General features: G+C 34.6%; 3 protein-coding genes across 5 annotated transcripts; 1 reads left to right on the top strand and 2 right to left on the bottom strand.

The window, feature by feature from the left end:
• Window positions 1-264: 264 nt before the first annotated feature.
• On the bottom strand, window positions 265-975 carry LOC118033623 (large ribosomal subunit protein uL11). Its single transcript, XM_035038670.2, has one exon. It carries the CDS (start codon window positions 907-909, stop codon window positions 412-414), a length of 498 nt encoding a protein of 165 aa, XP_034894561.1. The 5' UTR covers window positions 910-975; the 3' UTR covers window positions 265-411.
• A 3,017-nt stretch (window positions 976-3,992) lies between these two features.
• Window positions 3,993-7,987, top strand: LOC118033621 (mitochondrial outer membrane import complex protein METAXIN). Its single transcript, XM_035038669.2, has 6 exons — window positions 3,993-4,250; window positions 5,628-5,962; window positions 6,156-6,229; window positions 6,408-6,468; window positions 7,091-7,250; window positions 7,496-7,987. The coding sequence occupies exons 1-6, from the start codon at window positions 4,091-4,093 to the stop codon at window positions 7,675-7,677; spliced, it is 972 nt and encodes a 323-aa protein (XP_034894560.1). The 5' UTR covers window positions 3,993-4,090; the 3' UTR covers window positions 7,678-7,987.
• Window positions 7,988-8,240: 253 nt separating this feature from the next.
• Window positions 8,241-13,186, bottom strand: LOC118033620 (protein ROLLING AND ERECT LEAF 2). 3 transcript variants are annotated; one of them, XM_035038665.2, is made up of 5 exons: window positions 13,024-13,186; window positions 10,429-11,701; window positions 9,760-9,971; window positions 9,322-9,545; window positions 8,241-9,186 (listed from the first exon to the last, which is right to left on the bottom strand). In XM_035038665.2, exons 2-5 carry the CDS (start codon window positions 11,579-11,581, stop codon window positions 8,457-8,459), a joined length of 2,319 nt encoding a protein of 772 aa, XP_034894556.1. In that variant the 5' UTR covers window positions 11,582-11,701; window positions 13,024-13,186; the 3' UTR covers window positions 8,241-8,456. The 3 variants fall into 3 exon arrangements, with proteins under 3 accessions (XP_034894556.1, XP_034894559.1, XP_034894558.1); XM_035038668.2 differs by lacking the exon at window positions 13,024-13,186 and adding an exon at window positions 12,196-12,390; XM_035038667.2 differs by lacking the exon at window positions 13,024-13,186 and adding an exon at window positions 12,027-12,148.
• Window positions 13,187-13,560: the final 374 nt, after the last annotated feature.

Genomic DNA, 13,560 nt, shown 5'->3' with positions numbered 1-13,560 from the left:
TCCACCCGCAAAAACCAATTGAAGCATGACATGCATACTTTTCACCCATTCATCCCCAACATACAGTAACTCCTACAAGAGCCACCAAAAGTATCTAAGAGTGTGAATGATTGATATCCTCAAACACACGGATTTAAATAAATTATCCTCTAAACTTTCATCTTTACCTATGCACAAGCACATGATTTCTCAAGCAAAACCAAGAATAAAACAAAGTCGCATAACTAAATTCAACAACAAATAAAACTAACAGAAATCATGGAGTGAACAAAAAACATAGATAACTAAAATACCCTCAACTAGAATTGTAAATCACCTTAAAAAGACATCCTTAATCATCCAGATACCACAAAATTAGACAAAAAACATAAGATGGGATCTTTCCGAAACTAAAATAAATAAATTTCTCAATCATTCAGAAATCACAACATCACCATCAGTAATCTCCTGCTGCAAATCCTTTGGATCTTTCCCATCGACCGTACACCCAACTGAAACACAAGTCCCCAAAATCTCCTTCACGGTCCCACTCAGATCCTTGGCCATTGATCTCGAACTCATAACCTTTGCAATCTCAATCACATCATCAAGAGCGATGTTCCCATTATGCTTTATGTTCTTCGTCTTCTTTCTGTCTCTCTCCGGCTCCTTCAACGCCTTGATAACCAAAGCCGCTGCTGAGGGCACGACGGTGACCTTGGCTTGACGGTTCTGGACGGTGAGCTTGACGGTGACACGGAGGCCCTTCCAGTCCTTGGCTGTCTCCTTGGCGATGTCTTCACCGATTTTCTTGGGAGAAAGACCAAGTGGTCCGATTTTGGGAGCAAGTGAACTGGCCGCACCAACTTCACCGCCCGTCACCCTCACGAAAACGTCGACAACCTGAGATGGGTCAAACTTAGGCGGCATTTTCGCTGCTCTGTTGATACTTGTATAGTTAGGGAAAGAGATGGGGCTAGGGTTCGCAGAAATAAACGAGCATCTGCATATATAGATATGATGGTCGCTAGGGTTTTAGGAGATCTAAATGTCTGTTTTAGCCCTACAAAATGGGCTTTAAGGGAAATAAGTGACTGGATAATGTGGGCCTGTTGGATTGTTCTGGACTTCTTCATTTGCAGTTTTCCAGAAGTTGCTATAACCATCCACAAATTTTTAGCCCTAAGAAAATATTGAGATGTCAATGAATGATCCTCGATCAACTATAATTAATTTATAAAATTTATGCTCTTAAATATAAAATCATGATGAACCTAAATTTAATTTGAAATAAAAATAAAAATATCAATTCTAAAAAGTAAAATACCAAGAAGTGAGTATATGATGCTTGTATTTAAATAATTAATTTAATTTAATCAATAAATATTTTTCTAAAAAAAACATAAATCTAAAAAAAAAACTAACTCCAAATAAGAAAATAACTGTAGTTACTTTTGAAGTGGTAAAAGATCCTATTTAAAGCAAATAAAAATAATAATATCAACATACGTTAATTTTTCAAACCCGCGTCCTGGGTCATTAGACCGGAAGTACCATATATAGAAAAATAGTGAAGTCCAATCCCCATTAAGTTAAACGTTGAAGGATGAAATTGAGAATTTTTTTTGCATAAAATGATAAAAAAAACATATATATATTAAAAAAATGAGGATAAAAATCAAAATTAAAAATAAATTAGAATGAAATTAATTTTTTTTTTTTAAGATGAGATTGAAAAAAAATTAAAAAATAAAAAAACACCAAAAGAATAAGACATAATAGAAAAAAAAATATATATACTTTAAATTTGAATTAAATGATAAAATTGAAAACTAACAAAACTTCTATAAAAAAAATAAAAAATAAGGATTAAATTGAAAAAATATATATATATGACTGACAAAACTTTTATAAAAACTAAGAACAAGAATTGTACAAAAGTGCATTTTATTGCTTGAAAAATAACATATATGTATGGAGAGAGACTTTTAGTTATGAAAGGAAAAGGAAAAGGAAAAGGAAAAGGAAAATTTTGAAATCAAGGATCCAATTGCAAATTAAGATTTGAGACAAAATGACTAGATTGAAAAGAAAACAAGTAAAATGTATATAATGGTTTAAGAAATAAAAATTTTGCTATATAGTTTTGTGTCTTCATTAGCACACACAACAAGAACAATAGTACCATTTATTGAGGTTATGAAAGTGTTTCTCAAGTGTTTTTATGTAAAATTATGTTAAAAATTAGGTTTTGGGGCAAAACATTACAGAACCTGATTTTATAACTACCTCCGATGGTGGTTAGATTTTAGGTAGCAGTCGACGCATTATCTTGTCATGACTAGTGATATGCCACTTATTACTTATTTCTTATTTTGTAGGTCTTCTACCAATTATAATAATAATAATAATAATAATAATAGCCCTCATACCTGGATATATTTTTAAAGAATTAGACGTGTTAGGTCACCCAAAGATAATAGAAATATAGAGCACAGATAATTTGTCCACAAAATAACAATTTATGCTCAACACTCTACGATGCAAAATCAAAGAAATACATATGCAAATAACCCATCACTCTAAAATTGCAAATTTACTTTCCACTTTAAAAATATAAAGTTAAAAAATAAAAATTTATCACTCACCATAAAACATATAATTGAATAGAGTGATGAAAGGTTAAGTCAAAAAACATTTAATTCCAATTTTTAACAAAAGATCTTTAATACATGATTTGAATAATCATTATATATTTAGAACAACCCTTCAAGTCTAGAGATAAACTAAAATAACAGAATTGACCAGAGTAAATGATTTTAATAAAAAACTATAAAAGGATGTTATCTAAAGAACACATATTCAGTGAAAATTTAAAAGAAAAGGATCACATTAATGAGATAAAAAGAATTTATTTAGAGAGATATATTTTTTTTAATTTTAAATTTTCATGATTTTTGTGGTATATTTTTTTGGATGCTTTTGGTTTTTATTAGATAAATGACATATTAAAATTAAATATATTAATAAGAAAATAAGACTTGTACTGCAAAATTATTTTGTGTCAACCAAATTTAAATTATTGCTCTTCTTATAAAAAAAAATACTAGTTCCATATAATTAAGTTAAAAAACTAAAGAGCTTCTCGCAGTGCATGATCATACATATTTGTTTTTGTCTATTTCTCAACTTCATAGTTTATTCTTTAGTTAGCAATAAGTTCTCTATTTAGTGTATCGACATATATAATCCTCAATTCATATTGTTAAATTTTTGCATCAAATTTCAAGTTAATAATAAAAAAAAAACTTTTTATTGCTTGAAAACATGTTAGCAATACTTGAATATTTTTTTTATATTAAAAAAAATTGAGTTGACCTATGATGTAGCATTATTCAATTATCTAGCATTATCTATTCAGGAAGGTTTAAAACTGTTACAAGAATTGGCCTAACTTAATAGGTCAACACAATAACTTTAGTTCTAGGTTTTCTCTTCGCAACTCAACTTGGTAACACATTGATTTGGGACTTCTCCTAGCTCGGGTTATTAAAAAGAAAAATTATGAGAGTGTTTGGAAGTGTGGTAGCGGTTGTTTTTCAAATAGCTTTTCGTGCCGAAAAGCATGCCAATAATATTTTTTTATTTTTAAAAAATTATTTTTGATATCAGTACATCAAAACGATCCAGAAAGTACAAACTGAACTCAATTTTAGCAAAAAAAGAAAAAAAAATTTGAAATTTTACAAAAAACTGGTTGGACCGCAGTACCAAACAGCCTCTACGTCGTTTCAAGTGCTTTTTTAAAAGTCAAAATTTATACTAACTTTATTCATAACTTAGATTGCAGACCAAAGTCAACCTTAACAACAGTTTGAGAGTTGTCCAACCAGTAAGCCCACTCTTACAAAGAAGAGAAAGATAAGAAGGCCCAACCCGCACTTGAAATGGGCCGAAGGAGCAAAACTAGAAAATACACACCATTTTCTTTTCGGTGACTGAAAAACCCTATACCCATCGAGAATCATACAGAAGCAAAAACCCCACACTCACAGCTTTAAAGCCAAAAGAGGATCATCAGCAAAAAAAAAAAAAAATAAATTTCAGAGAGATGCAAGAATCACAAGAAAGAGCAGATTATACTCTTATCGCAAGAAAACCCAGTTTTGGACTCCCTACTGGTTGTCCAATTTGCTTGCCTGTTTACATCCACCTCAAATTTGCTAGCTTTCCTTTCCATTTGAATTTCAATAACACTTTCCCTGATTCAGGTATTCTTTTTTGGCCTCTTAATTTCATTCATTTATATTCATGTTTTTAAGCTCATGTACTGGGTTTTTGCTTGTTTTTAGTTGCTACTGGCTGACTTTCTGGCCGTTTTCTTGTTTCTATTTCGTTAAAGTTTGCTTCGTATGTGTTCATAGCTTAGAACCACCAAGATAAAAAAAAACCCCATTTCTTTAGCCAAGTTATTTTTCACAGAATGAATGTTAATTTGATCATGTTTAAGATGGCAACTGGTCATTTTTCTGTTACCGACTCTGTAATTGTGTTTAAGATCGATGCTTTCATTCCACTAAGAGATTTTAGAAATCTGAAAGTTGGTATTTTGTTGCTGAATGGGTATGATGGGGTCATGGAATAAGTGAAACCAAGATACATGCTATCTAGGGCGTTTCATATTGTTTTAAAGAATGCCATTGTCATATGGGAAGGAGTTAACTAATTAGCATCCAAGATTGCATTTGCTTGACCAGGACTATGTTTGATGGGTATTGGTTGTTTAATTGACAATACATGACAGCCAGTTTTCAATATTCTTGCTGAAAGCTTTTCAAGAATAATGAGTGTTGTTTTTCTTTTTCTTTTTATTTACTAGTTCTTGTGAAGAAATTGAAACCTTTGCTTGAATCTTTATTAAACAACTGGAGACATGGTTATGTCATTTGTTTCATTCTCAGTAGCCAGTTATAGTCCCATTGAAGTGGAGAAAGTCCTACCCTTTATTATTCTTAAGGCTGTTCTCAAGACTTGAACCTATATCCTTGTTGCTGCAAACCCAAGATTTTTACCATTGAACCAAGCAATGGCCTAATAAAAACCATGTTAAGTAGTATGGGGAGAAACTATTTCTTCTTTTCTGTCACAACGAAGGTATCTCCATGTACTTTTATTTGTTCTGAAATCTTATGTATTCAAAAGTCTAACTTCATTTTGTTGAGCCTTACTCTAATCTTAATTTTGATTATACACATTGAAGGGCTTTCCTCTGGTAACTGGGCTTTCTGTTAATTTGGTCATGCTTTCACTTTTGTCTCTTATCAATTTGCTGGGGATTCTGTAGCATAGAACTGTAGAAATCTACTGTTTTAATTATGTATGGGTAGTGAATCTTCTCTCAAAATCTGAAAGGTTCTTTTTTGTATTATATGGTTACTTATGTATGTATGGATGTCTTTGCACTCACTTTCTCTATGTTACTTTCTCTCTGCGAAACTTCCAACTCTACAAAAAATTTGAACCTACTTTGTATTTATTTTCAAGTGGGTGCATGCTTTGCTCATGTTGTCTTATATGTGTGTTTTCTAAAATATATGATGCAAATTTCAAAATTGCCTTCAAAACACGTATCTGACTTTCTATTTTAGATCAAATTCCTTACATCGAATCAGGCACTTATGTGGCCTTCAATGACGAGAATGGTGGGCTTATTGAACGTTTAAGGGAAGATGGTATTGTTGATTTGGATGCTGCTTTCTGCTCTCTCCCAGAATGGATATCAATGAAAGCAATGGTTAGCACCTGGCTTGCTGAGGCAGTCATGTATGAACTATGGGTGGGATCTGATGGAACTTCTGCCCGTGCAATTTATTATTCTGACCTCCCTTGGTTAATAGGAAAGGCTCTATTCATGAAACAAGTGTATGTTGTTAAGCAGCGATTTGGGATAACAAAAGAAAATGCTGAACGAAAGGAAGCAGAGGTTACACTTCTATCATTGATAATCTTTTTCTGCAACAACTTGTTGATATGTGCGCTCTCTCTCAAATATGCACACATGCACCAGTGCCAAAGAGCATGCACCTGTGGAATGATTTTAGCCTTTTATATTTTTCTTCATTTTTCTGTTAATTTTCCTTCAGCATGGACTTGCGTTTTTTCTTAATTCTGAATAGATTTACAAGAGAGCAAAAATTGCATATGGAGCTTTGTCAACCACATTAGGGGATCAAACATTTCTTTTTGAAAGGTGATTCTTTTGGATATCATGGTTAATATATATATATATATATTTTTTTTTTTTTCCTTTTTTACAGGAAATTCATTAAGGATATTTTGGCTTTTATATTTTTATTGAAGTTTGATGTCAAGTAAAATTTAATATTGACCTGCTAATGATGCACTACTTCGTTTTTCTGTTTGTGCAGGCCATCTAGTTTGGATGCATATCTCCTCGGGCATATGCTTTTCACTCTTCAAGCATTACCTGTGAGTCACTGTACCATCTATCTTCCATGATCCATGTGAGCTGACTGCTGCCATTTGTATGGTTGGAACAATTATATACAACTGAAAATGTGGATATGCATGACCTAGTATGATGGTGCAAAAAAAAAAACTACATTATAGATTATACCATTCACTTTCTATTGTTGAATGCACAGGCACACCTAAAACATGATTAACCTGTTGGATATAACATGCTTCGGTGTTTGAGCAAGCTTATGAAGAGAATATTTACAACAAAATATGAAGGATCTCTAACGTATTGTTACATTTACATAGACAGAGCAGTTTGCATGTAAATTATGTTATCTTAATGAAAATCTCCACGATTACATGCAGCCTTGCAGTAAATATCTAACAATCAAGGCCCACTAATTTCTTTCGGGAATATGACAGCAATCTGTGCTGTTATGAAACACATTACCATCAAAAAATCCTGTTGAAATCATTTTCTTCTAACATGGTTCCTACTCATTTGACTTTCACGTGATTTGCTATGGGTATTCTGTCTACGTAATATGGTGTGGTGCCAAGCATTTGACTATTCCGCCCTATTTGTTAAATATTTTCAGTGCTTTTCTCTTGTTTTGTTCAATGCTATTAGGAATCATCAGTGCTGCGACTTGCACTCTCAGAGCACGGTAATCTCATACGATATGCTGAAAAACTTAAGTCAGAGTACTTGGAGGGTGGATCATCTTCCTCTGTCCCACAATTCCATTCAGAGGCTTCATCAACTTCAACAAGACGTCCTTCAAATTCAAGTAAGATATTTTCATCTTTCATTCACGTGTATATTATATTGGTTATCTGACAGTGTTTGAGTTGTGGATTGTTAAATTACCAAACCAGCCTATGGATCATGTTTTAGTCATCAAAATAACTGTTTGTTGTTTAAAATGCTTAAAGAAAAATAAAAACCGTTAGGAAATAATAGGTGAAAAAGTACCAGCCATGTCTGTTTTTTCAAATACAATTCCTAACTTTTTTCATATGTTTTCAACACTAGGTTCAAAGACTAAGAAGCAGCCCAAGAGGGAAAAGACAGAAGAGGAGAAAACTTTCAGAAGAAGGGCAAAATACTTTTTAGTAACACAGCTAGTTGCTGTTTTAGTTTTTCTATCTGTCATGGGCGGTTATGATTTTTCTGAGGTGGAGGTTGATGATGATGAAGGCTTCAGTTATGACTGAAGAAGCACCCGTTTTTCTTTGACAAATTTGTATTTTACTCGACCTTTTCTTTTAAAACCTTGAGAAGGATAATTTCCTTTTTACCTTTCATTCTTATATTCCATGTGAAATTTTTGAAGAATAATCATCTAAACAGTTGAAGGTTATTAATTGTGTGCTTGATCAACTTTTCTTTAAGCACAGTAATAGGCCAACCTTAAGTTGGTTCAGGGAGAGAATTGTGGCAAATGTAGTTGGATGTTAATATTGAAAATTCAGAAAGACTCCTTCCTTGCTGCAGGAAATTTGCCCTGCAGTTTTTGTGCATGAATTATCAGCCTATAAGCATCCATTCATTCCCATTGATTTGCTTCCAATTCTGTAAACATTGTTTCTGGTTCTTTGTTTACCATTTCTGGTGATATTCAGTTTTTTTATTGGCTGGCTCACCTGTTTGAACATCTCTGAGAACGGTAACTGAGAATCATTTGATTGGCAGCAACTGAGAGAAGCTTTTTATTATTATTATTATTATTATTATTGGGACAAAATATGATGTCTGATAGCTTTCGTTGCTAAGAAAATAGATGAAAAAGATCGAGCCTCTGTAATTGATAAATTTTGCCAATCCCAGCTCCATTTCTAGAGGCTTCCTGTGTTCTTTGGTTAGCTTGGTAACTAATCAATCAAACAAATATATTAGCAGGAGCAGCAACTTCTCTACACTACCTTTGCCATTTAGGCTATAACATATAATTACATCAACGATGCTAGCAAAATTATCCACTGGGTATCCTGGATTATGTTCCAGCCCTACTGGAACTCTGGGAGTTGACATTCTCCCATTGGTTAACAAGTTCTGCATATCCCTCTGCAGAACCAATAGCAAATTCAGTCAGTGAGCTCATTGCAACTGACATTCCTGCACAAAGTACCTTAATCGCAACTTCAGTCATTTTCTCTGTGGTCATTACATCTTCTACTTCACCAACCTCCATCAATTCCATACTTCTTCCTGATTCAACTGACAACCCAGCTCCAAATCTCTTTGAACTGACTGGGACCCTGTGTGGATCGTCTCTTAGCTGCTGTGCATAGATAGACCCCATCCCAGCAGCAAAAAAATCTAGGCCATCAAGAACTGGTATCTCCTGCATTGCATCAAGAAACCTTGACCACTGGATGCAAAGTCCAAATATTGGAAAGGTTCCACTGGATCGACGAGGTGAGAATGGAAGTTTTGACGTGTCAGGATCCAACCTGACACACCTGAGGAACCAGCCGGTTAGCGCGTGAAGATAGGATCGTTGAGAAGTGATCCATGCCTCAAAACAAGCTCGCCAATTCCTGAGTTCTGTCTCGAGGTTGGAAGCCGACCTGGCTAGCCGTTGAGGGTCAGCAACTGACATGGAAGAGTGCCGTTTTGCTTCAAGTTTTGAAGGTGTGCCGGCTAGTAAAAGCTTTGCTTCATCTAAAGTGCGCTTCTGTGACTGGTGGCACTCTGCCATTACTTTCCACATCCTCGCTAACCTGTGGAACATGAATAGAAAGTTCAAGTCAGATTGTAAATATAAGAGACTTTATTTGAGCACTTTTCACTTCTCCGTGGATTGGAATACTTTTATCTTGGTCTGCAAAAACAGTCTTAAGTAATAGAGTATGTACCCTTGTACCAATTCCAAAAGTTGAGGCTGCAATTCTTCATCCCTTAAAGTTTCTATTCTCTTAGACACCGCTTCAACTGAGTGTATTGAAACCTTTATCTGAGTATGCAGATCCCTAATGGCTATCCTTGTTTTATCCAGCACAGAGGGGTCCTCTCCTTTAACATCTTGGTTCCTGAGTTGCATACACTTCTTCTCATACGCAATTCGAACCTTTTCTCCACACTGTTTAAGAAGGTAAGGGAAGAAAGTCAGCTGCAGATTGGTACACCACATCAATATAATTAGTAATTACTACCACCAACCATTTTAATGTCTCTTTGTGCAGAATTAAACGTCCAATACTACACATGTCTAATAATTTCAATGAAATTCTATGCTAGAAAAACCAGGGCATCAGAATTCATCATTCAAGAAGTTATGAAGATTTGAGATATACCCTAACTTCTTGATAGAGTTTCTTCTCCCAGGCATATAATCTGTCCAACGTTGATTGATGACTACCTGAGAGCATGCAAGATTCCTCTGAGAAGTCACTACTGCTATCACAATCTTCATCTTTAGAACTTGAAGAATTGATCACAAATCTTGATGATGATGACCGAGATGAAGCTGAGCGTATCAGTGCTACTGGATTCAACATTTTCATGGCTGCAGGATCATAAGATTTTCAGATGATATCTAGAGTACTCGAAACCGAGACAGAGGTCACCAAGAGATTACATAAAAAAAAAGGCTAGAACTTAATGAAGAATTCACATCACTACAAGCATTTGGTGAATGAGATGGAGACTAGAACTTAATAAGATTTTCAGATGATATCTAGAGTACTCGAAACCGAGACAGGGTCACCAAGAGATTACATAAAAAAGAGAGGCTAGAACTTAATAAAGAATTCACATCACTACAAGCATTTGGTGAATGAGATGGTGACTAGGACATGATCAAATAAGTTTTCAGCTATTCATGTTCCAGACATACTACGTGTCAAGAAATGCTGTTATGATTAGGTAAGTCTTGTATCTTCTTTGGAAAATGGCAAAATATGCATGAAAGCGCATCTTATTTCAGACAGAGTTGATAAAACGGAGCTTTAAAGTTCTTTAACCTGTGAGTTCATTTGAAGTTGATGAGTACTGAGCTCTGCTAGACTCTAACAAATCCGACACCTCCTTGGCTGAATTGCAAATAACTGTGAACTGATCTTCAAGATCCTTGATGACTTCTGTCATGCTTGTTGGCCTTCGGTTAACATAGACAGTAAAACCTGGTGTTTCAACCTTGGCGGCTTCACCATTACCAACTGCCATTTCTTGATTGTGAACCTCAACCTGTCCTGAATTTTGAGACCGTGATAGCTCTATCTTCACACTACCTTGTGATTGCAATCCTGATTGTGGCCCATTTACTTCATGTTCACTTTCACATTCACATTCACAGTCACTATCAGTTTCGTCATCCTCCTCATCCTCATCTTCGTCAACATCTTCAACAAGCACTTCTTCTCTTGCGTGATTGGAAACAATCTTAGCTCGTTCTCTTGCTAAGTTTGCCTTGTTATCTGAGTCTTCCTGTTCAGTTTCATCTTCCAGGTCAGGAATCCCCTCTTCTTCTCGAACCTGCCTTAGTCCTCTTATGTCATCATCCATACCCATCTGATCAAGGCTGCTACGATTGGGATAACCATAGTAGTCTAATGATGAAAATGGGTTCCAAAAGCCATCCCATTGTGAAGTTTGAGGAGACGGTGGAGGAATGCTGGGCCTATTGTTGGGGGAATATGAGAAGAACGAAGAATACATTGGTGAGGATTGCATCGCAAAGAATCCATCAGCACCGTAATGATGCATTGGAGAGTACGATTCGACTCGGAATGTTTCCGGTGATCGAGGTCTCTCCTCAACTGAAACTGATTGGTTCCCCCCTGACCTCAAATAATTTACTTTCAAAGTCGAAGTAGGTCCAGATTGGATAGGTGCTGCAGAGAAAGATTTCGGCGAAATTGAGATGAAACCAGGACTTGTTTTCTTCACAGGCGTAAAAGGCGGTGTTATAAAAGAATCTAACAAGAACTCTCGGGGCTCGTCTCCTTCAACATAATCCCTAAGAGCTGCCAAAACTCTTTTCAAGGACTGGATATAAGCCAAGTGTCCTGATGCAAATCGTGTTCGCTGCTCTATAGCCTGCTTAATGTATCTTTTTCGATCTTTACAAAGCTGAACTGCCTCTTCTTCATCAAGCTTTGAGGTGGTACATCCCATTTCTATCTTTTATCTTCCCTTTCCCTCCCCACTCTATGAAGTTTTCCCGCTTGGATCAAAACCGAAATCACAATAGTATCTCCTCTTGTACCTCACCAGATTCATATGGATTTTCTCTACCTGTCCAACAAAAACAAAATTTTATCAGTAACTATTAATCCACAGAAAGAAACATGAAGCAAATGGAAAAGAATTTCGTAATAAACGAGACATTATTCTTTTCTTCATCACATGCAATGATACAAGAAAACAAAACAGATTTTAAAAAAGTTGTCTGTGCTTGTCTTGATTTTCAAGTTAGAGAACAATTTCTCACTTGCTTAACAGAACAAAGAAATTAAGATTCTTTTGATCTTTGTCTATGAGTTCTCTAGAAACCAAAAACTCAGTTTCTCCAAATTCTCACATTGCAACAATAAAATAATTATATATAAAAAAGGTAAACACTTTGTTGAAAGAATTATATGCAAGACAGCCCCTTAAACCCCAAAAGCATGAATAATTTCCTAAAACTTATAGGTGAATAATCATAAGCTGAAGGAAAATATTTCAAGCTAAGAGCAGGACAAGAAAAATATTATACAAAAGACAAACATGAGAGAAAGCAAAATTACCAAATGATACAAAAAAGAGTTGTACTGAATAAAGAGAGGTCTATAAATGATTAAAGAGGGCCATGGTGCAAAACTGATGATTTTTAGTTACGAGGTACAATAAGTAGGAAATGAAACAAGAAAAGAAGATAAAGGTTTAAAGTAGAGAAGAACATAAACAAAAAAAAGGCACCATTTTTGACCGATAACGTGTTGAAACCTGCAAATGCTGTAAGCAAAAACTGGAAAGAAATTAAATAATAGTAGTGGCCCTTTCGCAGTGATAAAAGCAGAACTTATCAGATGGAAGAAGAAAAAAAAGAATCCAAAGTGAGAAAATTAAAGAAAAAATAGCAAAATGCATAGCTGATGAGCATACAAGGAGGAGAAAAAAGATGAAATACTTGTTAGAATGAAAACACGAAGAGTGCGAAAGGAAAATTAATTCTGAAAAGAAAAATAAAAACCCATTGGAAAGAATCTGCCAAAACAAATTAAGCATCTCAAATAATTGGTTGCACATAAAAGAAAAATTATATTCTTATAAATACTAAAATCCCCAGATAATAAAAAATAAAACAAATAGTAAGCCGTGTTTCATAAGAAAAAAGCAAAGAGCTAGACTATAAATGAACAACAAATCCTGAAGAAACCCAAGTCAGGATTTTGAATATAAGAACGAAAAAACAAACACAGCACTCATGCTAGAGGCTATGTATGTATAGAAACATATATGCACAGAATAGAAGCTCTCCTCGAGAAGAGCTAAAAAAGGGAAAAAAACTAAATGATCATTGTAAGATGATAAATTAAAGTAATGGAAAAATGGGTTATAATGAAGGAGCATACCTGAGGAGTAGTGTAGTAGTAGTTACGGAGTCGAAGAGAAGAGAAGGGTGGGAGAGATATTGCTGCAGATGATCAAACTTCTTTCACAGAGAGAGAGAGAGAGAGAGAGAGAGAGAGAGACGTTGAGAAAAGCAACGGTCAAAACTCAAATTAATGAACGAAAAGAGAGGAAAAAAAACATTAAAACATAAAATAAATAAATAAATAAATAAAGTCATCGGATTTGGAGAACTAAAACGAAAGCAGACAACATGAGAATAGGATGGAAGGAAACCTACATGCATTGAAGTCTGACGACACGTCTTTGTAATTGCCCTCCCTTTTTAATTTTTATTTCACAAATGCCACTCACCTCAACCGAAGAATTTATGTCTTCTTTTGTAATTCTCTATTTTATGTCCTCTCTTGTCTTGGAGGCCAAGGCTCCAAACTAACCACACCCCGCTTCGAGCAAAATCGAAGAAGAAGAACTATATAATACAATCCAGAGTTTGAAATTAAATTTTTTTTTTTATATAATTTTGAATTTAAATTTTA

This window comes from Populus alba, chromosome 6 (assembly GCF_005239225.2).
Source record: "Populus alba chromosome 6, ASM523922v2, whole genome shotgun sequence".
In the NCBI taxonomy this organism is placed as follows: Eukaryota; Viridiplantae; Streptophyta; class Magnoliopsida; order Malpighiales; family Salicaceae; genus Populus; species Populus alba.
The sequence above is the reverse complement of the archived record's forward strand: the minus strand, read 5'-3'. Positions and strand labels throughout refer to the sequence as shown.

Bases quoted from the DNA above. Each gene is read 5' to 3' on its own strand.
- LOC118033621 (XM_035038669.2), top strand. From the start codon at position 4,091: ATGCAAGAATCACAAGAAAGAGCAGATTATACTCTTATCGCAAGAAAA. The intron at 4,251-5,627 runs GTATTCTTTTTT...TTTCTATTTTAG, and splicing joins TAACACTTTCCCTGATTCAG to ATCAAATTCCTTACATCGAA. The intron at 6,469-7,090 runs GTGAGTCACTGT...CAATGCTATTAG, and splicing joins TCACTCTTCAAGCATTACCT to GAATCATCAGTGCTGCGACT.
- LOC118033623 (XM_035038670.2), bottom strand. From the start codon at position 909: ATGCCGCCTAAGTTTGACCCATCTCAGGTTGTCGACGTTTTCGTGAGG.
- LOC118033620 (XM_035038665.2), bottom strand. From the start codon at position 11,581: ATGGGATGTACCACCTCAAAGCTTGATGAAGAAGAGGCAGTTCAGCTT. The intron at 9,546-9,759 runs GTATATCTCAAA...CTTCTTAAACAG, and splicing joins AACTCTATCAAGAAGTTAGG to TGTGGAGAAAAGGTTCGAAT. The intron at 9,187-9,321 runs GTACATACTCTA...CATGTTCCACAG, and splicing joins CTTTTGGAATTGGTACAAGG to GTTAGCGAGGATGTGGAAAG.